Source organism: Hetaerina americana, unplaced genomic scaffold, assembly GCF_022747635.1.
Source record: "Hetaerina americana unplaced genomic scaffold, ioHetAmer1.1.p SCAF_5, whole genome shotgun sequence".
In the NCBI taxonomy this organism is placed as follows: Eukaryota; Metazoa; Arthropoda; class Insecta; order Odonata; family Calopterygidae; genus Hetaerina; species Hetaerina americana.
Genome location: NW_027287095.1, coordinates 17193949 through 17220511, shown reverse-complemented (window position 1 = coordinate 17220511; position 26563 = coordinate 17193949). Strand labels below are relative to the sequence as shown.

At 37.9% G+C, this 26563-nt stretch overlaps 1 protein-coding gene across 4 annotated transcripts in view; it reads right to left on the bottom strand.

Annotated features, from left to right (window-relative positions):
- The window catches only part of SppL (signal peptide peptidase-like protein), a 32447-nt gene extending 6212 nt beyond the window's left edge, over window positions 1-26235 (bottom strand). For 2 of the 4 annotated variants that reach the window (XM_071591673.1, XM_071591670.1), the window contains exons 1-8: window positions 26104-26235; window positions 24801-25420; window positions 17550-17800; window positions 16293-16371; window positions 15791-15903; window positions 8737-8888; window positions 6798-6959; window positions 2595-2710 (exon numbers count right to left, since the gene is read on the bottom strand). In XM_071591673.1, coding sequence (XP_071447774.1) covers window positions 2595-2710; window positions 6798-6959; window positions 8737-8888; window positions 15791-15903; window positions 16293-16371; window positions 17550-17800; window positions 24801-24934 — 1007 coding nt within the window. In that variant the 5' untranslated portion in view covers window positions 24935-25420; window positions 26104-26235. Of the gene's footprint in view, window positions 1-2594; window positions 2711-6797; window positions 6960-8736; window positions 8889-15790; window positions 15904-16292; window positions 16372-17549; window positions 17801-24800; window positions 25421-25795; window positions 25884-26103 lie in introns of those variants that run through there. The other 2 variants (XM_071591671.1, XM_071591672.1) reach the window with 2 other exon arrangements.
- Between the last annotated feature and the right edge of the window lie 328 nt (window positions 26236-26563).

Sequence of the window (26563 nt, the reverse complement as noted above, 5' to 3'; positions counted from 1 at the left end):
CATTTTACCACAAATGCGCAATCAAGTACCACAATTAGATATGAAAAACATGCCAAATTACTATTCATAAAATTTTTAGGGGTTCCAAAACTTGGCTCTTCCGACAAGGTGCAGGGAGCATTAGTGTATCCAGAATCCTTTTTGAAATTAAATTCCTACATTTTCTTAAAACTGAATGCATGTTCAATTGATGGTATGAGCACGCCCAAATCAAGAACTATAGTCCCATGCTAAAAGTACACTCATCTTTTTAATAGCAAGGAAAACTTGAGCATTTGCTTTACTAGCAAAATCAATGTCCCAGGCAATAGGATTAATTTCCTTGTAAACCTATTCGGGAAATAGCCCCCGTGTAAATGTGGATGTCCTAATATTTTGAATGTGTCTGCTTACTGACAATTGATTGACTTACCCCACCAACCTCAATTTTCCCTTCCTTTTTACTTTTACAGTGGTGTAAAAAACCCTTCATGGCTTAAAGAAATATTATTTAATATAGTCAGTCTTCAACATCACTTAAAATCCCAGTACTTCGTTCCAAAATAATCTTTGATTTAAAAGGGTCTGAATACGACTGCAAGTTGCATTGCAAGGGTCTGTACACATTCAACTTCTCATTTAACACATTAACAATTAGGAAGCCAAAACTCAATTGCCAGTTATCTTTTCTTCATTTCATTTATAATACTGTTGATGCCATTCACTCAAAAATCACAGCATTTCCTATGCTTTGCATTCTTCATCCTCCCTTGGCTGGCAGTGGAGTTGGCCACTGGTCTTCATCTGCATACACTTCACTCCTCATTTCTGACCCTGTTATTTATTTGGTTAAACCACTCATTTATGCCTACCAGCAATATGTGCCTGAAGAAAATGACATACCTGACAAGGAAGAGTAAAGAGGAGGAAACAGAAGGTGATGATTAGCGAGGAATTATGTATTTGTCTTTGTGACTGCCTAGATGTCCACCTTCTGGAACCTATTTACACCACAGTGAATGTGCATGCACATGAAATGCCATCAGTCATAAAACTCATCCTTACCTTCAAAATCACACCAAAAATGTTGCTCTTCTGGTGAGGATTGAAGAACAGAGGGACTACTCGTCTTCTTTTTAATTTCTCATTACTAACATTTCCAGATTTTCCTGATCTCTCACCTTAATGCTCAGAACCTGATTAGGTTAGCACTTTCGGCAAATCCCTCATTACTGCACTTGTTACTGGTGTCACATCACACTTCACCAAGCTTTCGGTCGCTGTCATGGACCACAGATGGCAGTCAACGCTAAGCAAAAACCGATGCCACAACCAAAAGGAACAGAGTTCTCATCAGAAATCCCTGAACCATTTATCATATTCTAGACTTCAACAAATTCCATCTCTTTCCTGATTTTTTTCTTGGGGATTTTAGAGGAACTTGGGTGTTTCCTAACATTTCTCCAATTTCTGATTTTCTAATTGAGTGACTGACCCAGTGGAATGGGACTGTTTGACAGACTGATGCATGACATGACCACCACTGACAACATGCTTGAGCTCTCTATCAGCAACAGTGCTACCATTTTACCAACCTAACTGGAAGGAGCTGCTTTGAGCATCATTCAACATTCACAACAACTCCAACAGGAAGGAGGATCGTGATGGAGCAATGACTAACATACTGGCTTCCCACTCTGAGGACCCGGGTCGAATCTCAGCGATGACAAATATTTTTCTGTGGTATCCCGATCCCTACTTGACTTGCTTTATGGAGGGCACTTTGAGTGAATATGCCGTCCATTGGATGGAACGTTAAGCTGCCCTTTGGATCTTTAGTTAAGAGCAGGCTAATGTCAACACCGGGTCTCTCTCTACCCTCCATTCTTTCCTGTCCATCCCTAATGGCACAAATGACCTGAGCTGCCAGTCGCCTCCCATTAAAACTACTACTACTCCAACAGGAAGCATTACCAGCACACTAACAAGCAGTTTTAGCAGCCTTAATTAAAAAAATGCTATTGGTACTTTCACTATATCCAAGTGGGGTAACATAGTGGGTGGACACCCCGGGTAGGTATTATGGTCTAATGGTAGAATATCAAGGACAAAAGGTATTTAATGAAGGATCCAAGGGAAAGGAGAGGAGAAGGAAGGAGTTGCATTGCCATTTTTATAGCAAGACCAACTTTGTCGAGTCCAGAACCCAAGAGCAGCCAAGAAACCAATGTGATGTAAATAACTTAAATCTTTACTTCCCTAGCCCATTAAATGTTTCCAAATTTTAAACAAATACTACACAAGCATCACAGTAACCATACATTAACACTGAACATCCCTCACAAAACTTTCCCATGACTGTCACCATTTTTATCATTTGAAACGGGAAAACTTAGTTTACCATAATACTGTGACATCTAATTCAAACAATCTCCAAATTTCCATAAGATTCCCATTTTTCACAGTTGTGCCAGTTTCCCCATACAATTCCAGCTGATAACCCACCCCATGAAGACAAATGCCATTAATTGCATTATCTTTCATCTCCTCCCCCCCATGCCTTGGCTACAAAAGAAATGTGAGATCAAAAAAATTAATTTCCCATTGATTTTCACCTGATCTTGTTGAAATGCTTGGGTGTTGGCACGCCGGTCTCACCCAAGTGAATTGCCTGCGACTTCTTGTACGCGTCATACCTCAGTACAAAGCACAGGAGAAGGCCCGGCATAACCTGGAACACAACAGAGACATAACACTTTCAAATACTTCCAGTCCTCACTTCCCAAATATCCACACACAGAGTCACAAAATGCAACATAATGGTAAACCATGCTTTGGAGATATTTAATGGTAATTATTATAATTCTCTAGGCATACAGTCTTATGCAAAGAACTATTGCAGTGAACTGCGTACTTCTAACATACTGCAGGGTAACTTAAATCATTTGATATACTACCTTGATCAAAAATTTCCCCGAATTTATTCAGAAAATTAAAAATACAAGTTTATTCATCTAAATCTATATTGTCCCCTTCAAAGTAATCCCCATCGACTGCAACACACTTATGCCAGCGCTTGATCCAATCCTCGAAACATTTTTTATATTCGGTTTTCGGTATGTCCATCAGTGCTTCCTGCGATTTTTCCATTACTTCCTCTCGGCTGCTAAAACGCGTTCCCCGTAATGGTTTTTTAACTCGATTGAACAGAAAGAAGTCACAGGGAGCCAAATCAGGTGAATTCGGTGGCTGTTGGATGGTATTTGTTGCATTTTTCGTCAAAAAATTACGAATAATGATAGCACTGTGCAACGGTGCGTTATCATGGTGCAAAATCCACGAGTTTTCTGCCCACATTTCTGGTCTCTTTCGGCGAATTGCTTCACGCAAACGTCTCATAACGCCCAAATAATACTCTTTGTTTACTGTCTGGCCTTCTGGCAAAAATTCATGATGCACTACACCGTTGTAATCCATGAAAACCGTCAGCATTGCCTTCTTTTTTGACTGAAAACGACGTGGTTTTTTTGGTCTCGGCTCATTTGGTGAACGCCATTCACTTGCCTGATGTCTGGATTGCGTGTCGTACTCATAAACCCACGTCTCGTCTCCAGTAATGATCCTTTTGATGAACGTGGGATCGGATTCAGCCTCGCAAATCATGTCTTTTGCGACGTCAACACGGTCTCTTTTTTGCATGAAATTGAGGTCTTTTGGCACCAACTTTGCTGCTACACGACGGAAACCCAAATCATTAACCACAATGTCTTGGGCGGATCCATAGGCAATGTTCAAGTCCTCCGCTATTTCTCTGATGGTTAATTTGCGGTTATTGACCAACATTTCTTTTACTTTATCAATTTTTTCACCGACTTTCGATGTCGATGGTCTGCCACTGCGTTCATCATCTTCGATTGACTCACGACCACTTCTGAACCGCTCGTGCCACTGGTAAACGACCGTTTTTTTTAGAGAATCGTTGCCGAAACACTTTTCCAACATTTCCAACGTCCGCGCGCCACTAAATCCGTTTTTTACGCAAAATTTAATACAAGTTCGTTGTTGCAAATTTAAATCCATTTCTGAAATTGTAAAAAATCGCCAACACACACAGAGATAGATGTACTCTTGGCTACGTAACTTTTGCAAATGTCAAGTTATGACACTAAGATTAAAAGGGAATATCAACAACAGATGTACCAATTTAACAAAAAAAACAGAACTCAAATCGGAACGATGGGAGCGCCACACGGTGGTTATTCCGGGAACTTTTTGATCAAGGTAGTATGATGTCTGCCAAATTTTCTCAAAAATAAACTATAACACTCATGGAAAATTTTTCTATTTCCCAATAATTTTTTTAACTTTAATTTAGTGAACTGAATAAGTGACTTTAGCTCAAGAAATGTCATGCATATATCTTACTGATAGCATGGCCCAGCATTTTTTAAATATGAAGGCAAAACAACAATAGACACCTTTACAGTTAAAAATCATAATATTTACATGAGCAAATGCAAGGCAACTAAATTGGTCGATCAATTGTTCAACTGAATCAATTTATGAATTATCACCACATTATATATTCATATTTGTCTATATTTCTACAAATCAGCCGAGTGCCAGCCTTGGAGGGTACTGACTAAAATGGCATATTGTTATCAAAGTAGAGCATTCAGATTACTTCTCAGTAAATACACAATCCTCATTTAATGTTTACTTTATTCCATGTACCACTAAAAAAAATTGATGACAATTGATGACGGGCAACAAGGCACACATTTTTTATGCTCTTTTTTTTCACCCCTTCAAACCTGCTGTGAAATTTTACAACTGCCCTAAGACCTTCATACAGCCAGTAATAACCCTTATGCTGTTGCAGGCCACTCCTAAAAGAGGAGAATGAGAGGTTCCCCTTGAATAGTTGGCATTCCATATCCCAGCCAATGTCATTACTTGTCTTTCCCAATCCATTGAGGCAATTAGGTTTTACTGGTCTTACTGCTTTTCCTTCTCTCAGAGGATTTTCAGAAATAAAAGAACTCTTTCGCACCCCAGTTTTTAATCCACCTGAACTGGTTTTGGTTAGATATTCTACAGTATTTTGCACCAACCTCCAGGAACTGATCTTACACAAATTTTAATATATTTGCAGTAATGCATCATATTCAAAATCTTTTCAGAGTTCCACCTCTCTACCCTCTTCATTCCATGTTGCATGCATACGTATATGATTATGGTCTTTCAGAAGTCCAAAGGCTCCAGCTCCACAAACAACAGAGATCAGTTTAGGCAATCTGTTCAATATATTTGTTTAAGCATCTTAGGGTAATTTCATCAACTACATTAGATTGACTACTTCCCATCAATTCCCCTAGGGTCAAATTCAGATCTTAATGTATTCAAGGTATCCTTTCTCATCTTCACAGCATGTCTCCATCCCCCAACATTTTTTAATTCAATTTAAAATTGCAATTTCCTGATGCACAAATTCAGAGGATACTTCTACCTATTACTTTTTTCTCAGTTACCAAGAGAATCGCTTTTTTTACTCAACACAACCTGTGATAGGCATTCTTGCACCTGAAAACACAAGTTTTTCACCCATTCTTTCCTGGATAGTCACATTTCTCATCATTTTAAGGACTTGTGTGCTCTTCTTAATTTCCCACATTATTGCACTGGCTTTTATCCATATTATTGATAGATTCTTCACTACCAGGGACCGGAATGGTGCAGTGGTTAACATACTGGCTTTCCACCAAGAGGGCCCAGGTTTGAATCCTGGAGATGGCAGATCTTTTTCAGGGGTATCCCAATCCCTTCTTGAGATACTTTGTTGAGAGTACTTTGAGTGAGTACACGATCCGTCGGATGGGACGTTACACTGTGGACCCCTTAGCACCTTTCGTTAAGAGTATGCCAATGATGAGTTTCTTTCCACTCTCCCTCCTTTCCCATCCATCCCTAATGGTGCAAATGACCCCATCTGTCAGTCGTCTCCCCTAAAACTACTACTACAACTTCATCACTAAATCTGTTTTTCACATCCCCATCTTTAATACTCTCCTCATCCTAGATTTTCCTTCTAATACACTAAGCATACCATTGAATGCACATCATCTTTCTCCCATTGATCTTTTATAATACTCATCCTTAAGACTTTGTCTAGCATTATTTGAAAAGCCAGCCTGTGTCATTTGCCTCAAACTCCCTACCTACCAGCAATACTCCATTGACCTTTTCAGTAATACGAACAAAATATTCCACCATTATCATTCAACTTCAATTAGGAAATCTTAATATTTCTGCCTCCCGGCCATTCTTAATGTACCTTTTCTTTCCTGCAACTGCAAGGCTATTGATCATGCTTAAAACCCAAACAGCACCCCCCCTTCTTCCATTTCACTTTCCCCATCAACATTTTGTTATAACTTCCCAGCCCCAATCCAAAAACCACTTCTAAATTTCTTTAAGTCACCACTCCTTTGATATTCCTCATTCTTTCCACCAATTTTTCACAGAAATCCAATTCCTCCACACCAATATCTGACACATGGTCAATTAGTCAACATTTAAAAAGAGATTGATTTGAGCGGCGGTAACTTGTGATTTCATTTTCCCTTGATCAAAATACTCCTGGTCTACCACAGAAAGCCTTTCACTGGCATCCCACGAATCTTCTGGAGGATGATTCCCACGCCTGCCTGATAGAGAGTTAATAGCCCTTGCAGTGGTCACTGCAAAAGCCTCCCTCTTCAAGCTATTTTATTCAATCGAATCAAAATTGTTCTCATATTGAAGGTACCAGTACTCACAATGTCCCCCAAGCCAAGCATGGAGAAATGGCCAGAGTGGTGCATGCTTGGAAAGACAAGCTTCCCAGGCAAAGAGAGCTTTGGAGCCTCCTTCACCACACCGCCAAGGTGCAGTTTCCTGGCAACCAAGCCAACAGGATTATCCGCGGGTCTGGTGGCCACCTGTGGAATGCACAAATAGAAGACAGGTCAGCTTTCTAAAATAAGTGTGTGCCACTCCATACATAAAAGCCAAGCAGGACCAGATGTGGCCTAAAAATGTCTGAACATGCCATATATTTCCATGGCAAGGATATGGGATGGAGAGTGAGAGGGATTGGCATCAAATATAGATGTGCTCCTCTTCGGTATGACCAATAGGAATCAGATCAAGGGGTGAAAATAAATATTTTTGAATTGAAAATTTAACTTGAAAACCACCATGAAGATCCTGCTTCCAAGATTATCACCATTACAAGTCTACAGGTAGATACAATATAACTTTCCAGACTTTATTTCATTCTTGGTATGCCACCAGTTAAGATATAGTTTTGATGGGCACAGCTTGTGCAGCGACACATTTCTTTGCCTCTCCTATCAAAAAACACTTCCTTCAACAATCCTCTCTCCCAAGTTTGGCGAATACTTTTCAAAGCATGCACAAACACATTCCCCAACTTTGGTTAAAGATTCCTGCCATCTTCATGTTGAGGTCGAAAACTCTTCACAAAACTCTCGCAGCATTCACCTTCCTAGTAAACATTTTCTCTCTCACTCAAAAAGCTTAAAACCTTTGTTTTGTCTACATTTATTCTAATCCCAAACCAATTACACTGATTTTGCAGATTTCTCATGTTGTCAGAATTTTTGGTACACATTTGGCTGATTAATTAAGTATTCCCTAAAACTGCGGGAGATACCGCAACAGTTACTTTCAATGGAGTAACCGCTAAGTGTGCATTACAATGCAACAATTTTGCCCCCAAAATTTTGGAGTGCAAGAGAGCCCCTCAGTATCTTAACTGGCTTAAGCACTCACACAGACATTGAAGAAGGATCAGAGTTCGAATCTCAGTCAGGGTGAATGATTTTTACACTGAAATTGTTGCATTGTAACTATATCTTGATCATCCTCAGATCTAACTGCATTGTACATTAGTTAATGACAGTAATCATTGAAATCTAGGCCGTTGTAATAAATATTTATCTGAAAATACAACGTGTATTTGTCGTATTATCTGTGCCAGTCCAAAACACCTTCAACGGTAGACCACCAATAATAATAGGAGTGTTTGTGTTCATGTAAATGTACATAAAATACAGTACAACAACATTATACTTTCCATGAATCCATCCATGGGAATTGAGATTTTTTTTATTTTTTCCACTTTTCATTTAATTTGTTTGCCCTGCCCTTAGGTGAAGATAGTGAAGAGAAGGTTTAGTGTGATAACTTTCATGAACCAAGCTCTGGAATTGGAGAGCTGATTAGAAATCTTCTTACCACTAACAATAATTGATTGTAACTTCAGAATGATGTAACCAATTAGCAACATTATTACACTTAGTTTTAACAGCTTTACGACAGCAAAATTACTAAAGAAACAGAAAATATGGACTATGGCAAATAAAATGTTTAATATTTAGTAACCATTAAAACAAACAGATCTGAATCCAGAATATAAACAAATTGCTGACCAATTTTCACTTAAATATCTATAACTTCAACATATTAATTTCCATAATTTTTCTGATTCTCATTAAATCATCAATTAATAAAGCAATGATCAGCCAGGAGTGCAACCATAAGGCTTTAGGGGCACTTAAAGACTCCAACACCAAAATTAATTAAGAGTTGAAAACATCAAGCCTTAAGTAAGCCCCACCACTGAAACCTTGAAGCATTTTGACATAAGGTCACCTACAAGAGATAACAAAAGGAGAAGGAAAGGACTCTTACCTTGACCATAACGTTGGTGTTGAATATGTACGAGGAAAAGAACACCCAGAAGACATCGTAGATCAGGAGTCCAGTGAGTAGGAGCGTGGACACTTTGAGGCTTGGAAGGCGGACAAAGGCAATGAATGCCACGCATAGGCCCATACCCATTGCTGTGGGGGAAAACAAATGAAATGCACAATTAAACTTTGGTGCTATGGTCAAGAATAGTAATATTACTAAAATTAACATGTTAACTATGTACAGAGAAATGCAAAAGTGTATCAAGCTCAGCCCCATCACTCTATGGACCAAGCTGGAACTACGTTACACTCATATACCTTATGCTGTCAGTGGTTGAGAAGAGGGAAGGGCTGACTGTGGATTGAGAACAGGTGGAGAGGGAGGGAGTGGACGAGAGGAAATGATATTGACATTGCTTCCTCACGCTGAAATGGAATAGAGGGATGAGCACACTTCAGCACAGAGTGCAGACAGACATTAAGAGTAGCATGACTGTGCAGTGCAAATAATAAGCAACAGCTTAAAGACTATTACTGAATTTACAAGTTTAAATTTAGACTGCAAGTAAAGAACTCGATAAAATTTTTGAACATATCAAGAATGTATCTTTTGAAAATAAGAATTATTGTAGAATAAGAGCCAATGAACCCAATAGAAATCATTAAGTTGCTTTCCTAATTTTTAATTTATTTCTTGGACATATTATATTTGTTTTAATTAACAAATTTTTTCAAAAACCCACGACAAAAACAACCAAATGAGTTACAAAGTCATTATCACCATTCCCATCTAGTTGTGGGCTTTCACTCCCATCTTCATCATAAACAAAAACAATTTTACAATTCTCCAACACTCATAATTATATAGTCAAATACAAGGATCATAAACATTAAATATACTCCTACGATACAAAATATATGCATTGTTTAATGCAACCTCATAAAGTTACAAAAAAGAACTACACCTTTCAGTGATGAAAAATATTTTAATTCATTAAAATCCCTTCTAAATATATTAGACCGTGAATAGAATACTAGAATTACCTCACCTCACCTCAACAGTCATTAGAAATGTATCATGAAATAAACAGCAGTCATAGCAAATTGAAGAACTATGTCTGTTTCCACTATGCACATAAACCATGAAATTAGATATTTTTAATTGTATGTAGAATAGTTATATTAGTTTCATAATGTTTGTTAAGAGGTATTTGAAACACAAATAGCATCCATATGAGTTTGTCTATTTTTACTATCTATGCCACACATGACATTTTCTGCTTTTTTTGTCTATCACCTTCAGTACTCTATGCCGACATTCGAGGGAAATAATAAATATAAGTAAGACATATTTCAACATATTTTAGAATGAACAATGAAATTTATATGGTTCAAGTACCAAAAGTGTCAAGCTTTTCTTGCTGCTTCCATACTGAAAGTTTTTCAGCATATCATTGGCTAAACGATACATTTTCTTCCAGTACAGATGATGAGTATTTACCTATTCTATCACTGATACGTAGACTTAAGGTTACAAAAAGGTTACATACTCATTTAGAAAAGGTTATATAAGGATTGTACAAAAAGTATCGGTAAGAAATTTTTTCTTGAAGTGTGCGTGAAGTGCTGAATTCAGAATGTCTGTTAAGTGTCCGTATGATCGCAGATTGTATTGCCATTGATAAGATGACAGTGCACACCATTATCACTAAAAATTTGGCATTTCAAAAGATCTGCGCTAAACTCATCCCAAAGATCTTGATTGACCAACAAGTGCAGAGTTGAGTGTCTGCTTGCAAAGACTTTCTGCAACGGTATCGCAATGATTCTCCATCCCCCTTACAGTCCCAACATGGCACCAGCAGACTATTTCCTATTCCCAAAAGTGAAATCCTCCCTCAAAGGACACCACCATTGGATCCTAAGTGCCATCAAAAAGCTTGCATGCATACACTTATGGACCTCCCGGAATCTACCTACCAGGAAACCTTAAAGGGTCTTGGAAAAACCACTAGCAATATTGTGTCCATGCTCAAGGGATTTACTTTAAAGAATTTTGAGGTATTGTAGAAATATCTGAAATAAATCTATTTTTCCGATACTTTTTATACAAAAGATATTTACTAAGGAAAAAACATGTTAGCTACGTCAAAAGTAGTAGTTATATTTTTAAAACTACAATGAACACACTACAACTAGCATCATATTTTACAACTTATTATTTTTACCACGCTTAAATAAATTGTCTCAAATAAATTATTGCATTTGAAAGGATTGGGAGTGGATTCCAACACAAATCCTAATTCCACTCCCAGTCCCTCCAAACATCAACCCTCTAACTACTTCTATTATTTGGCATTTATAAAAATAAAATGTAAACTAACTAAAACATTGAAAATATTCTGCTAGGCTTTTAGTGTTTTTCTCAATGAAAACTTTAAAATTATACACAAATTTCCAGTACCTAACTTATGAAAATTATACAGCCACCATCTTCCTCCCTAAGCATTATTGGGGTCACCACATTACTACACAAGTGCCTCAATAGGGATTCACTTATTAACACAGGGAATCCTGTAGAATAACATTATGTCAGTATAATAAATTACTCTCCCTATTTGTCAAATGTCCAGATATTTAGTCTGTCACAGTAGCATTTCAAGCACTACTGCTAAGAGTGGCTGCATAGATACTTTGTCTAAATTCCATTGCATAAAATATATACCAACAACTCAAAAGCCAGAAACTTCTCGTTCAAATGAGCATTATTATATCAAGATACAAATTACACTCTACTGGGACTTGTTTGGAAGTCTTCCACTCTAACTAATTCACATGTTTTCATTACCACTGACTGTTAAGGCTGCATTGAAACTTAAACATTGTTATGTTCTGTGATCTGTGAAACATTTCATTATATTTAAGTAATGCTTCAATTCATGAGAAAGATATCGATTCAGAGGATGCATGTGATGGTTGCTGCTTAATCTTTCTAGGGTAAAGGAATCTATCACTTAATATAAAGTCAAGTAACCATGGACATTCAGTGTCCAAGTCACCAAGCATGGCAGCCCGATTAGTGTCTTCAAGATAAAGAAATTATTTTTTTCATTGCAATTCTTAAAACCACACATCACATCTTAAGAGAAGAGTAAGTAAAAGCAATGCCTTGATAATATCCACCATAAACAAATTTCAAGCCATATGCATTATGTATATCGAGCCGAACTGACAAATTCTAATGTGAAATTGAGTATTTACAGTTAGCATTTGTTTCAGAATGAAATGCTGTCAGCGCATGTAAAAACTTACACTCACCTGTAATATTAGTATCAGTGAATGTTTTGAGTGATATTATAACATTTTACTTCTACTTTATTATAAAATTTTACGCTATTTACATTTCAATTAAATTAAGAATGTTTTCTTCCTACAGCTTAATTTTCTCTACTCTAAATGGTGACAGTAATGCATACGTGAGATATAGACAATGCTGACTACTACTACATAATGATTGATTGAAGCAAAACATGTCCAACACCTACTCATTCTGTTTTTTAATACGTTTCTGAACTCGCCTTTTTTGATGAATATCGTATCACACATATAGACAGTATTATTGTAGAATCCCAGGTCACCAGAAGTTGAGAATTCACAAAGCTTTCTTTGACACTATCACTATTGGATGCAGTCAACAGAACATATGAACATGCAATTGATGAATACACTCCACGGGCAACTTTAAACAAAATACACCAATATTAAAAAGTTAAAACTATTTGGATGCAGATAAACTTGCATCTAGAAGTACAGTGGATTTAAATTTTTGGAACTATATTAGGTCATTGATGATTACACTAATTAGGTCTCGCCAACTAGCCAAGATTATGTGGTCCAAGAAAATGCATAATAACATAGAAATGGTGGGAGATGTAGACTTCACAGGACTACCATCCAGAGGCTGCAGGCTCCTGCAAAAGCCCTTCCTCCCATTCCCCCGCACCGACAATCACACAATGGCCATTGCTGACATTTTATTGCTGTATCACATTCAAAATTCTTTCTTCCCTGTCTTTATTTTATTATTAAGAAGCTAAGCTCCATTCCTTCTGGCTGAGTGCTCAAATGGTGGTCCACACAAAGCCCTCTCCAAAACAACTCATTCTATTCGTTTAAACAAATTCCCAACATTCCACAACACAGTTAAATTGGTTCTCAGAAGCATCAACAAGAGGATGGAGAGCAGGGAAAATGAATACCTTTTTCATATTTTCCACCAAGACTGAATAAAAGACTCACAATAAAATGCCTCATTTTTATAATTTCCACAATTTCTTGGCAACTTTCTAATTGCTTAAATGCAGATAAAACCTTTGCTACATTATTTCATTTTCAATTTTCCTTTTATTTATACTTTTGTTTACTAGATTTCCCAATCATTTCCACTATTCTCAATCAATCTAGCATGAGCTTCCAAACCACTTATAAAATAATGCCACTTTGTTACGTTATCGTGTATTTTTAATGCTTTCAAAAAATATGACCTTTCATGGCAGGGATGAGCACTACTAAACATCTGGTGACAGAAGTGTGACCAGTTTGGAGTAACAATTTAAACATGGCGGCACAGCACATGAAAAGGCTGGTGTAACAACTGCTACAGGTAAAAATCATTTGCATTGACATGGATTTGAACCTGAATCCCTCAATTCCCATCTGAGTGCTTCAAACAATTGAGTTATTGAGGTATTCCTTTACAATTGAATTTCTGAAGGAATTAAAGGATGCTGTGATGAATTACTATGAATACAATGTCAGGAGCAAGTAAAATTCGTGTGCAATGCACCAAACTTCACACGGTTAGAGCCAACATTTAAGCACATTGGAGTTGTCCTCCATCAAGGTAACTGTTGTGGTATCTTCCACTGTTCTCTGAAACTCTGCATGCAATTTCATTTATGAAATAGAGATCAACTACTTCCACTTGTAAGTGTTGTATGGTTCAAAATGGTACAAAAAGACATGAGAATAGAATGCACTAGCATACAGCACATTTAGTACAATGCAATTGGTTCTGTGTTTAAGTGTATTATGTATTACACAAAAACAAAATGCAAAAGTGTGATGTTGAAATATGACACATTTTTGAAAGAGAATGAATGCTACTGTTAAGACAAAGATTTTATATCTGGACTATCATTATTTGACACAGCATCGTAGTTCAGTTCTTCACATGCAGTACACTGTTACTTCATTTACTACTTTACATGAAAATTAGCTCACTTTGCAGAGGAAAAGGTAGTAATCCTCCGAGGTTCTGGAAGAAATGAATATCACATTATGCTCTCTTATGGTCTGCCCTGTTACCCTGCATCTTATTTTTAATCTTTCCTTAGTGAGTTTCACCGAGAGAGTGACTCCTTTCTACCTTTTTCCCCAATTTAGCATTTTTCCAATATTTATACTTTTTCCAAGGTCCCTAGAAATGTAAATTAAGATAACTACTGCAATCTTTAAATTATCGTGAATTAAAGAGCCCACCCTTACAACATGGGACAACTCAGTAACAAACCAAAGGTCAGTTTGATGGTTCATTTGTGCACACCCCTAATACTAACAACAATACGAACAGCATACAAAATTTGCACGCTTCCCATGGTTCTGGAGCTTAGAAAAAAAAACAGTTCCGACCATGACCGAAGTTGTTTAAGGGCATTGCTCAATCTCAGACCCAGCAGGCAAGAGCCAAGCACCACTGCCCCACCATGGATGCGACCAATGAGGATGAAGCCGCACGAGGGTGGTCTGAAAAGTTCTCGGCCGCGCTCATAGATGGCATCACAACTCGCATGATTGTTTTCTCTCATGTTAGCAGGCTCCCTGTGAAATTGCAAGCCATTCCATCCAGCATTTCTCACTATGCAATCATTTGCAGCAGTGATCATCCATGAGTTGTTAGAAATGGGAAAAATCAAGTATTGTGCAGTGATAAAATTCCTTATGGTTTCATGTCGACCAAAATTTATTTGAGGATTTTTAATCTGTATGGGGACCCTTCACCTTTAATTTTCACCTGGAAGAAATGGGCGGCTGAGTTTGAAAGTGACCGTGAAAACCTACAAAATGATTAACGAGGACGTCCAAAAAATGAAACAACACCCGACATCACCTAAAAACGGCACAAAATGATTTTCAAACATTGGCAGACAAAGATGCGAGATATTGCTAATATTTTAAGGATATCAAAATATTGCATCAGATACATTTTGCACAAGGAATTACACGTGACAAACCTTTGTGCGACATGGGTGCTGCGTATGCTTACTGTGGATCAAAAACACATTCAGAAAATACTTTTACGACAGTACTTGATATGCTTTACGAAACACAATAGAGATTTTCTGCATCAATATGTGACAAGGGATGAAATATTGATTTGCCATTGCACACCAGAATCAAAACAACAATCCATGCAGTGGATAGAGATGGTTCTTCAGCTCAGAAAAAGGAGAAGACAGTGCCATCGGCGGGAAGGGTCATGGAGTCAGTGTTTGGGATGCCAAAGGACTTCTGTTGGTCAACTAACTTGAAAATAGCAAAGCAATAACTGAGGAGTACTATTCTAACCTTCTAGTGAAATTGGACACAAAAATTCATGAAAGCCGACCAGTCTTACAGAGGGAAAAAACAGTTTTCCATCAAGACAATGCACTTGCCAAATAAAGTGCCTTGGCAATGGGGAAATTTCCTCGCTGTTCAACGTTTTTCGCCCAATCAAGAAGCAATTGCAGCTGTAGACAAAGTCATTTGCAGTACTTCCGGAAGTACACTGCAGGGATGGGACAATGGCATTGGAACACCACTGGATGAAACTTATTAATAGTAACGGCGATTGTGTTGCAAAAGAAAATGTTTTTGAAAACATACATGGTCATTTTCATCATCAGGCCATAAACCTTCCAGGTCACCCTCATACTTTCATACAGTTTATGAGCTGGAATGAACACATATATCAGGAGATTGCAGGAGTGAAGGAAAGCAGATAAACATACCATCCATTAGGAGCCAATGACCTGTCAACACCCAAATGCAGACGATGAAAAGGGCCAGAGAGAAAGACAGCATCTCTGCTCCTGTAAACCGGCCACACACACCAAATGATATCCTGCAAGAGAAGTATCAGAAAATCGCCATGTAAAACAACTGGAAGTGCAAACACCTATAAACATTACACTAAAAAAGTTGAACAACTAATTTTCCAAATGCATTTCATAAGGTTCAACCCCAAACCACTTTTTGTTATTTTTCATCTGCTTCTGATTATTTATAACAATTCTGACAAAAAGGTCAGTTAAGTCTATCACGAAAGTCTGACCACTACTGTTTGGGATTTCCCTTCTCTTGGAATGTGAACCTCTAAAAATAGGTAATAATACCCAAAGAAAGATAAAAAAATGTGACTCTCCTTCAAGTCTAAATTAGCAAAGAGTAGGTATAATAATAATAATACTTTAATGCTGAGGAAAATTTTGTTTCCCCTGCTTTAGTACTTACTTCTTCCCGTCCGAGCACGGACGAATAACGTACTGGCACATGGGAAGCAGGAGAAATGCCAGCGCCACAGTTGCAATGACTGTAACAAAAGCAAATAAACTCTCATGATGCCCGGTCCAATTTTAAGTCTGCAATTGGATGAATTTTATGAATCTCATCAGTAAAATTTTGTACAATTGTTCTTTCATCTCATAATGCATGAGCTTTATTTATTCATCCCCATTTCACTGAAATTCATAAGCATTGTATCTTATAAATTAATGAATGAAGGGGAATAGGAATTTTCAAAATGCCGCACTATGGGTAGGATTAACAGTTGCAATGGCAGGACACATAGCAGAGAAATAGATGAGGACAGGAGTAAACTATGAGTAATTGAAGTTTGAGAAATAAATCAGTAGATATAGAAATTCTACAACGGCTCCTTGGGGAAATCATGAGCCCCACAGACAGTAAACTCTCAAAATTATCTAGGTGCTGATGGAAACATGATGATGCATGGATAATTGCAAAACACGAATAACCAAAATATGTGGAAAATATGGTCGTATACAAATATGATATAAGCAGATATATACTCAGAGACTCCTTTGTCCTTCCTTGGGATTGATTCGAGTTTTAAACAAAGGAAAGAACATTTTTTTCCATTTTGTAGTCATTTTTATAATGAGAGAATCAAGTGGTCAATAAGAACACAGAGTAATTATCTTGCTGAAAACAATACTATGGTGTCTTGAACACATTACTATTACGATCATCAAGTGAATGGCAGAACATATTTACTTCAGGAAGTTTAACCAATCACATGGCCAGTAAAAATCAAATGATTGACTAAGGTCAAACATTGACAAATGTGTGCTGATACAGATTCATATTCTTCATATAATATACAGATTAAAATAATGCAATGTAGAAAGTTTATAACTAATTAGTTGAGGAGTAAAACTGTGTATTTCTTCACCTTAAAGGAGAATATGGAATTCTTACGTCTAATGAATGATTATGAGAGAAACAACAATGGGAACGTATGGATGATATAAATATGTTTAAATAAAATCATTAAATAAAATTGACATATTTAGATTTTGTGATCAAAATTAAAAACTTTCAAGAATGCAAATTTAAACTTTTATTTTTTCAAAAAGTATATCGAATTTTCAAAGCATTTAATTATCTTTCAGATATCAATTCATACATGTATATATATGCAAATGTATCTGTATATATGTATCTGTGTATGTATACACATATCCTTACTGGCGGTGCAGATGGCAAAGAGCATCTGCATGGAGTCGAAGAAGAAGAACATGACGAGGAGGGAGATGGAGGCGCCGAGGGGCAGGCAGAGCGCCTGCATTGTGTCCAGCGTCTGGACGTTGCTCTCGCTCCCCACCCCCACAGCCGGCCCCACCGCGGCAACACCCCCTGCTCCCCCACCACCCGCCAGCAGCTTGGCCCGCTCCTTCTCCCTCTCCCGTTCCTGTGCCTCCTGCTCCATGTTGAGGGACCTGCAAACACAAGGCGTCAGTCCACGTGCACCGCTATCAAGTGGGCCCCTCCCCTTAGCCCTGGGGACATGCCCATCCACAACCAGGGACATATCTCAAAACACATGAGGCACACAAATGAAATCGTGTACATCCTAAAGGCTGAAAGTGCCAAATGATTGTGACTTTGTTATCAAAGCATTATAAGTCAATAGATTTTCATTGGACCTTCAAATGGATTTTCATACTGCAGTATTAACAAGAGTGACCAATATTGAAACGCTTAACAAAATGACTTTGGAATTCATGATTTTTAGAGTAATAACAAGAAGGAACTTCAACAAAAGTATGAAGAAGGAAATTAGTTTTGGAAAACACAAATGGATTAAATACTATACCATGAAGTATTGTGAAAATATGTAAAGATGAAAGGGCCAGTCACAAGGATCAAGATCTTTTCATGAAATCCAATCAAATTTGTAAATCAATGATTACAATACAATTACATACAATCAAAAAACTTTCAATGCTCCAACTTAATTTGAAAATCTCAAAGCCTGTTATCGACATCATCTATTTACCAAGAAATGGCCAAAGGGGTCAAAGGCCAGGCCTACAGTCCAGTAGAAAGGTTGTGTCAATAATAATATTAATTGATTTATTTGTATTAAACGGCCATTTATAAATGTGAACTCTTCCCCACTTTTATCCAGTCGAAGCCAATCTTGGGAGCAGAACAGGAAGAGCAGAGCTGAATGAATGTCATTGGTATGGGATACGTGAAAGGCTAAAGAATGAGAGAGTTATGAAAGACTATGAATTGGATGCATGAGAAACAGATAAGTACAAAACAAGTATGTTGCATTGGTTGGGTGATGTGGAGAGTGTGGATGAGAATCAAATTAGCAAACAAAAAATGCATATGAGAGAAGAGAGGATGGGATGAGAGTTAGGCTGGATTGAAAAAGATGTAGTATTCACAGAGTGTGTCATGGGCTGAAGAGTTTAACATAACAAAGAGTATTTGAAGACTTGGATACAGTATGCCACTTATGAAAGTGTGATGGGAGACATAAGTATGCAAGGGAAGTAAGGGTAGCAAGGGGAAATATTAGTAAATGAAGTTTAAGTCTCATGAAACAACTTAAAAATAAGCTTCCCAGACTACTCACGGCCTGAAAGGAAATGGCACAGAGGGTGTGTACATGTGCACAGTAAAACCCATTTAAAATGCTACTGCTTGTGATTCTGTCCTACCTAAGACCCATTTTTCCCACAGTTGAAACTTCCTCAACATGGCAACATTAAAACACTAATGCTTAAGATCCAAAGTCAATTGCTTGTAGAGCACCTCCTTGGTGTCCTCAGTGGATTCACTGAAGAGAATGTCCACTCTAATGGCATAATGTACAGATTGAAAATGAACTACCATGGTTCCTGAACCATGGTAGTTCACTGAAAGCCAAAAAAATACAACCAAGGCCAAGGACAAATCATAATGATTACAGGAAAGGGAAAGCAGTTCAAATAATTCTTATTTCTCACCAAAATGATAGGAGATCAACACTCCTAACATCACCATATTAACAAGACACTATTTTCACACCTCAAATAGTTTTCTGAGCACTACCAACACAATTTGACCAACCATTGAAAGTTCCTGAACTGGTGGGAGAACAGGACTAAGAGTGAGTCCAAATGGCATACTCAACAGAAGAAATGATAATTTCTTTTACTTTGACACCATACGTTTTCATAATTTCACAGGTAATTTATTTGCAAGACCTAGGGTAGTGGCTGGGCGACATCATGAGGTGCAATGCGTAGGGAGGAGTGGATGGAAATGGTCCAAGAGGAAGTGGCGATTGGGAAGGGTAGGGGTCTGCTGGGTGGATTATGTGAATCCTGAGGAAACGGTAGCTGAGGGACAGATGAAGAAGGGAGAAGGATGGTTGTGCATGCCGATACAGTGGAAGCAGGGATGCCAGGGATGACATTGGTGGAAGTGGGTGAAACAGAGGGCAGTTGGTTACCGTTGAGGGAGCCAAGCAGGAGAAGAAAAAGGACCGTATTTTGCCAGCATCACTAGGGAAAAAACTGAAACCTGCTAAGAAAATTCAGATAACAATTTAGAGCTTATGTTAAAATGCTATGCTTAATTGAAGTGAATAAACGAGGAAAGGTTTCTGAGAAAATGGTATGCACAAGAAATGACCGGAACATTGGGGAGAGTACCAGAATGCAGCCAAAATATTTTTCATCAGGACAAGCCCTTGGGTGCAATAGAAAAGAGGTGGGAACAAATAAAAAAAAAGGATATTAAATGCCACAAATAAAAAATACGAACAGTAAATAAGAAAAGGTAGCGTAAGTCATCGAGTATCAGAATGGCCAAAAATTAGATTACATCTGGTCCCAGGTTAAGGGTTTGTTTCTTGAAGTTTTGTGCTACCTCATAGCCCCAATGCAAACCAATGATCAGTACTAAATATTAACAAACGCAAATATTTCAACAATTTCCACAGTTGTACAGAATTATGGGTACAATGGATTCATTAAATGATTTTTAAAGGGTTTGTTTCTTGAAGTTTTGTGCTACCTCATAGCCCCAATGCAAACCAATGATCAGTACTAAATATTAACAAATGCAAATATTTCAACAATTTCCACAGTTGTACAGAATTATGGGTACAATGGATTCATTAAATGATTTTTAATTTTAATGGCTCATTTAAAATCCCTATATGATAGAGAGATTGCCTTGGTTGTAATTTTCGAATCCCACACTTAAAAGAGTTTTAAACTTCTTTAAGCAGATTGATGAATGCTAATTACAGCATGGCACAATTTTGTACTTTTATTGCTGGCATTCAGAAAATACCAATTTCTAAACAAGTGATAATACAGGAGATTATCATTAGGCACCTAGTGTTATTAAAAAATATCATTCTGACTAAGTAATATTAACCTACCATGATGTTCTCCCTCAAAGAAATAAGTACATATCGTTTAATACTCAGCTGCAAGATAAGTAGGCAGTTGTTTCGTAGCCAACACTAGGTTAACCCAATTAACTGAACACAAATGCTCCTTCAATGTATACAAAATGTGATTCACAATTCTTTACTGCCTCATAGAATTCAAAAGACATATTGAAAGAAAAAAAATTAAAAGATTATTCTCTCACATTACATTCAAATGAGTCAGTTATCCTTCCACTGCCCACCATCTACTTTCTGGTTGAAGAACCTCATTTCTCCACAATTCCGACCTTCCAAGGCAGATTGGGTTGAATTAATGAATGTATTGTGGAAGATAGGGGTAGACTGAAGGGCTAGGCAACTCAATCAGAACCTGTAAATGTCTCAGGCTGCACAGGTGTTAGTATTGGATATAGTCGCAGTGGGCATTACTAGGCAGGGGGTAAAACAAGGTTGCCCACCACCAACCATCTGTTTCAATGTAAAAGTGGAGGGGAAGGGCCTAGAGAGGACTGGGAGGTAGGAATCAAGACTGGTGAGGAGTCACTGGAGAGTCATTAACTCAATGTAATAAGCATAGGGTGACAATAAATGTAAATGAAACAAAGGTAATTAGGTTCTTCAGAAATTGGAGGACTATGTTAAAAATTAAAATATGCAGGTGTAAACTAAAGCAGGTAGAGCATTTTGCCTGCTAGATGCACTGCATGCTGCTAAAAAAAACTAAATAAGGAAGTGTTTTGTTTGAATAAGATAATAGTATTATAGACCATAAGAAAACCACAAACACAGTATTCAACCCGAAGGTCAGTTTAGTAGGTGATGGAAGAGTTCACCCATAAGCCCAACGGCGTGTGAAAGTCACACATCAGGGTGGGGGGGGGCAGTTACTTTCCCTGCACCAGTTATGTTTTCCCAGGAAGATCTGGTACCCGAAAAATCACATAGCTAGTGTGGAGCTGCAGATGCTCAGAGTGACTTGCCCTAGTATTAGAGACATAAGAAGAAAAATTCTTGAAGTTAAAGAACTATTTACAAAGTGGAAGGAGTTTATAACGGGGACCTCGAGTAAGAAGAGGAAGAAAAGATTAGTTAAAACTTTGTTATGGAGTGCAGTTCCACACCACAGAAATTAGGTTGTTGCGGCACAAGGATATGTGTAGTATATTGGAGGTTTTTGAGATGCGGGTGCAAAGGAGTATGAAAATATAAAATTAATGGATAGGAAAATAAATAAGGAAATATGTGCTAGGCATGGTATAGGGGTGGAGAGAGAATTTTAGGGAGACATTCAAGGCAGGAGAAGTTGACTCAAGAGTATTTTAGAATGGTGAAGGAATGTTAAAGACTGACAAGAGGGGAGAGTGTTGGGCAGGTGAGAATAAGGAAATTGGATGGAAAGATTAGATGCACTAAGTATGCAGTATTGAAGAAGGTCATATTGTAGGGTAGCATTGTAGGTCATGCTGTGTCATGTTGGGTGAGGATAAGAAATATGAATAGCCAAGTGAATTCTGCCAAAAAAATCATAAACAGTACATTACCATTACTATTAAGCATCATACTGGCCACATCAAGGATTCGCAGCTGAAACTTACATTATCTCTTGGTGTAAAAAATTAAAGGATAAAATATGTCCTCAACAACAACAGTAAACAGCACAGGTTAGTTTCTTCGGCAAGGGTAAAAAAAATGAGGTATGAAGGGTGGGTGACTGAAGCAATAGCATTTCATAGTGATTAGATTTCGTTTGATTCCTGGATTATTTACTGGCATCACAGCCTACAACAAACTAGTGGACATGGAAGTAAAAACTTCAATGGTATCCAAAAATATGGTCAACAGGTGGTGATAATCAAAATCTTTTCTTAAACCTTTTCAATTTACAATGCATTAAAATCAATATTTATAACCTCGCAGTGCTAGTATCTCACTCTTCACCATGTTAAACTCAAAAACCTGTCTCCCAGGCCTTAATGAGAGCCAATTACATTGGAATACATTTTTGATTGCTCAGCTGTGCGTGGTGTATGGAGAGTGATAAGGGGCAGTGCTTAGTAGGGAGGTGAGACAAGGATGAACACTATCACCTCCTCTTTCCAAATTTGCATAGATGATGATGAGGAAGGCATGGGAGGGAGGACTGGAGGTGGGAAGGAAAGTACATAGGTGGGGGATTCATGAAATCAGTTTCATTTGCATATGATCAAGCTTTAATTGGCCAGTCAGTTAAGGGATTGCAACCATCGCTGAAAGCATTAGAAAATTAGTATGATAATCATGGAGAGTTAAGGAGAAAGCCTAATTGAAATCTTAACATAGGAGGGCAAAAACTAGTGCAAGCAGAGCAGTTTATTTGTCCTGAGAATGTTTTGGACCAAAATGGTTAAAGTAGCATTGGGCAAAAAAGTTTCACAAGGAGGAGGGAGTTGATGACTAGGGCTTTGCGGAAGGAAAGATTTAAGAAAAGATTAGCAGAAATGTTGTTACAGAGTATGGTTTTGCACAGCATTGAAGTAAGACAATAGCTAAGGATTGCAGGCTTTCAAGATGTGGGTTTGGAGACAGATAGAGGAGTTAAAAATATGGAAAGGAAAAAACCTGAAAAAGTACTAGGCATGGCAGGCAAGCAGAGATAGAAATCCAAAACAGGCAGGGAAGGCGAATGCAGAATTCAGTTTGGCAGTGGAATGTGATAGAGGGGAGAACATCAGGCAATCGAGGTAGGGGGAGGAGACATATGCTGGTTGGAATAGAGGTAGCATTTATGCTGAGTAGAAGAGATCAATGTAGGGTGGGGTGTCTGTTTGACTCTCGTTAAGTGAGGCTTGCAAATGCATTGGTATTGTGTTCATCCAAAGCTTACCTCAAATAGTTGACTACCAAATAATTATATCGCTCAATAATGGTTATCACTATATTGGTAAAGGTACAGTAATTAGTTTTAGGATGGAGTCTAGGAGAATGGCATAGGAAGAGAAAAATATTAATTCGGCATTCATCTAGTGCTTTAATATCATTCTAATCCTCAATTTGATGAATAAGTGCATCTATACTCAATCTGTTAATCATACCCTTAACGAGAGCTTGTAATTTTAGCAGACGTACGGGAGTCCGCTCGAGTGAAAACAGGTCCTAAGTAACAGCCCAGCTGTTCCACTTTATATTCTTTCTCCAGGATTTCAAATAGAACATTAAATAGTTTATTAATTAGATATCAATGGAGAGTAATATTATTAACTCCACTCATCGAATTAATAGCCATTAACATTCGCAGCTTGGTTTCATCAAAAACACGATAGCAGGTTGGAAATTGCCGGTGAGCAATCGGTGTTCAGTGAATTAAACTAAATACACTTTACTACACAAAGTGTAAAATGTTCGCGAGTAAATTACAAATTATATAAATTTGCATTTAATTCTTTTAGAGCGGAGGGTCAGCACCTTCAAACTTTATGTACCTCCTTCACTAACTCTTTCAAAAATGCTACGTTCTTATTTTTGTTGGAAAATACTTTTCGCGGGCGCGAACTGTACGTGTTATTTTTTAACTTACAAATATTCACAAATGCTTCGCATTAGTGCCCTTTGCTGGGTAAAGACACGCTATAGATCAATGAATTAGACAAATGTTGATCCATGGATTCCAGCCGGTGTTTAAATTTATATTATTAACAATAATGTAAATGGAAAGTGGTTGACTGATGGGCTGTAAACCTTTGACAAACTGTTGCCTATTTATGGCAATACCTTTCTGCCTTTGATTGTATCATGCAACTTTCACCGATCGGGGAGCCCAGCCACTTTCTCTCCCGCCAAGATCACCTCCCACGGATCACTTTCCCTGTCTGCGGATACGTTTATCAAGCTAACCCAGCGCGAAATCAAAGTGCAAATTAGCAACACTGAGGACTAACTTGCAGGCGCGGTTCCATCATAAGGAATACACTGATACACACACGGCGAAATACCCACCAATTAGGAAATTTCTCTCCCATGGCAAAATTTGCATAAAATTTCATGAATGAAATGTCACTTACCGAAAACTCCCATAAACTATCAGGAGTATGGAGATGAGAAATGTGGACACCCTGGACGAATCCATGATGGAATATGCCCGTGAAAGGGAACGAGCAATTTCTGGATCCATTGTGATTGAGTCTGTGGCAGACATATAGATGTAAAATAATCTTGTAAATCCTCTTCAAAACCGTGGCAATGCCGACTTTCCGCCCTACGGTCGATATTCACCGAGGATGCCACTGTTATCTGCAGACAGGTCATCCACTTACGTGATTCAAATCGACACAAGTAAAACTTTGTCAAATATTGGTCAAAATAACCGCAGATGGATGGGTTATTGCTTCTACAGTTTACCTTCCATTTCCTTTTGTGTAATTTGAGTAGTCAATAGATAAAACACCATCCACCCCATCACCACACATTTCTTTTTCTTCTCCATACCATCACTAAACTTCTTCAAGGGCAGGTTGCTTTCCCAACCAGCCTTTCCCAACTGAATCTTTACATCGTCAGCTGATCGTGGGCAATACGCCGACTTGACTGCAACTAATGCATCTGCCACCCTCGATTATACCTCACGAGTACAATCTGGGTCACTGCCCAGGTAGAGATCATTTTCTTTAGGCAGCGTTACGATCTATTCGAAAAAAAACACATGGTCAGCATATTGAAGCAACTTAACAATGCCTTCAAATATTCAACGAATTGGGGCTTTCAAAAACTGGTGATTAATAGCATGAAACTCCCAAACCTGATACATTTTCGGTAAAACATAGTCGTTATAAAAATCGCAACTGAAGTTACCAAACATTACAATAGTTTATACACTGCAGGACATCCCGCTAACACGATCGTAGCTTAATTGATGCAAGGCAGATGGAGAAATAATGAAGGCACAAAAAAGATACCATTGATAACTCAAGAAGAGACTAGGTAGGTTACACCTTTAAATAGTAATTTCTGAACGCGGCGTAAGATAACTCTTAATAATATCTACAAGCTCATTACTCACAGATATTCACAGCCCAATTCGGTACATTTACATCATACGTTACTGTTATGTAGGGATTAAATTTCAGACTTCACCCGATGTTTACGTTACTCAACTATTTTCTTTAGCAATCGATTTGCAAATCATGTGAACTATAATCCTCAAAAGCCACTACCAGACCTAAATATTTTCGATTTCCTATTTTAATTTGAGAAAAATAATTCAAATATGGTCAAATCCAAGGTTACCAAAAGCGAGCCAATGAACCAAAACAAAGGATTTCTTCACAAATAGAAGAAAAATCAGCGAATTAATGATAAAAAACCAACCTTCCATTGCAAGAAACCCCAGGGATTTAGTCCCAGCTGTTGCCGAATCACGAGTTAACAGTGGGTAGCTCACCGAAAAACACAATTTGTCTAGTGTAAAATTAAGAAACCCACAGCAGCCCACCTTACGACCCCACGGCAGCCATTGAAGTAAACATCATCACGTGACAAATAGTTCTGAACTAAAATTCTTCCGCATTACTAAGACGTATTACTGTCAATAGAAGTATAGGAAACTCGTGAAAATTCGAGTAATATTCTTAATTAAACCTTGGGTGACAAAAATCCTTCTTCCCACGATCGCCTAAAATTAGTGTGGGATAATTCTGCGCCCTCTGTGAGGGCGCAGAGTTACTCAATTAAATGTCAGATTTAACGGATTAAGCGCTAAATTTTCAGTATTGCCTTTGCCCTGGTACATACCTTAAGTCTCTCGTCCCATTTTCCGCATTTAATGCCC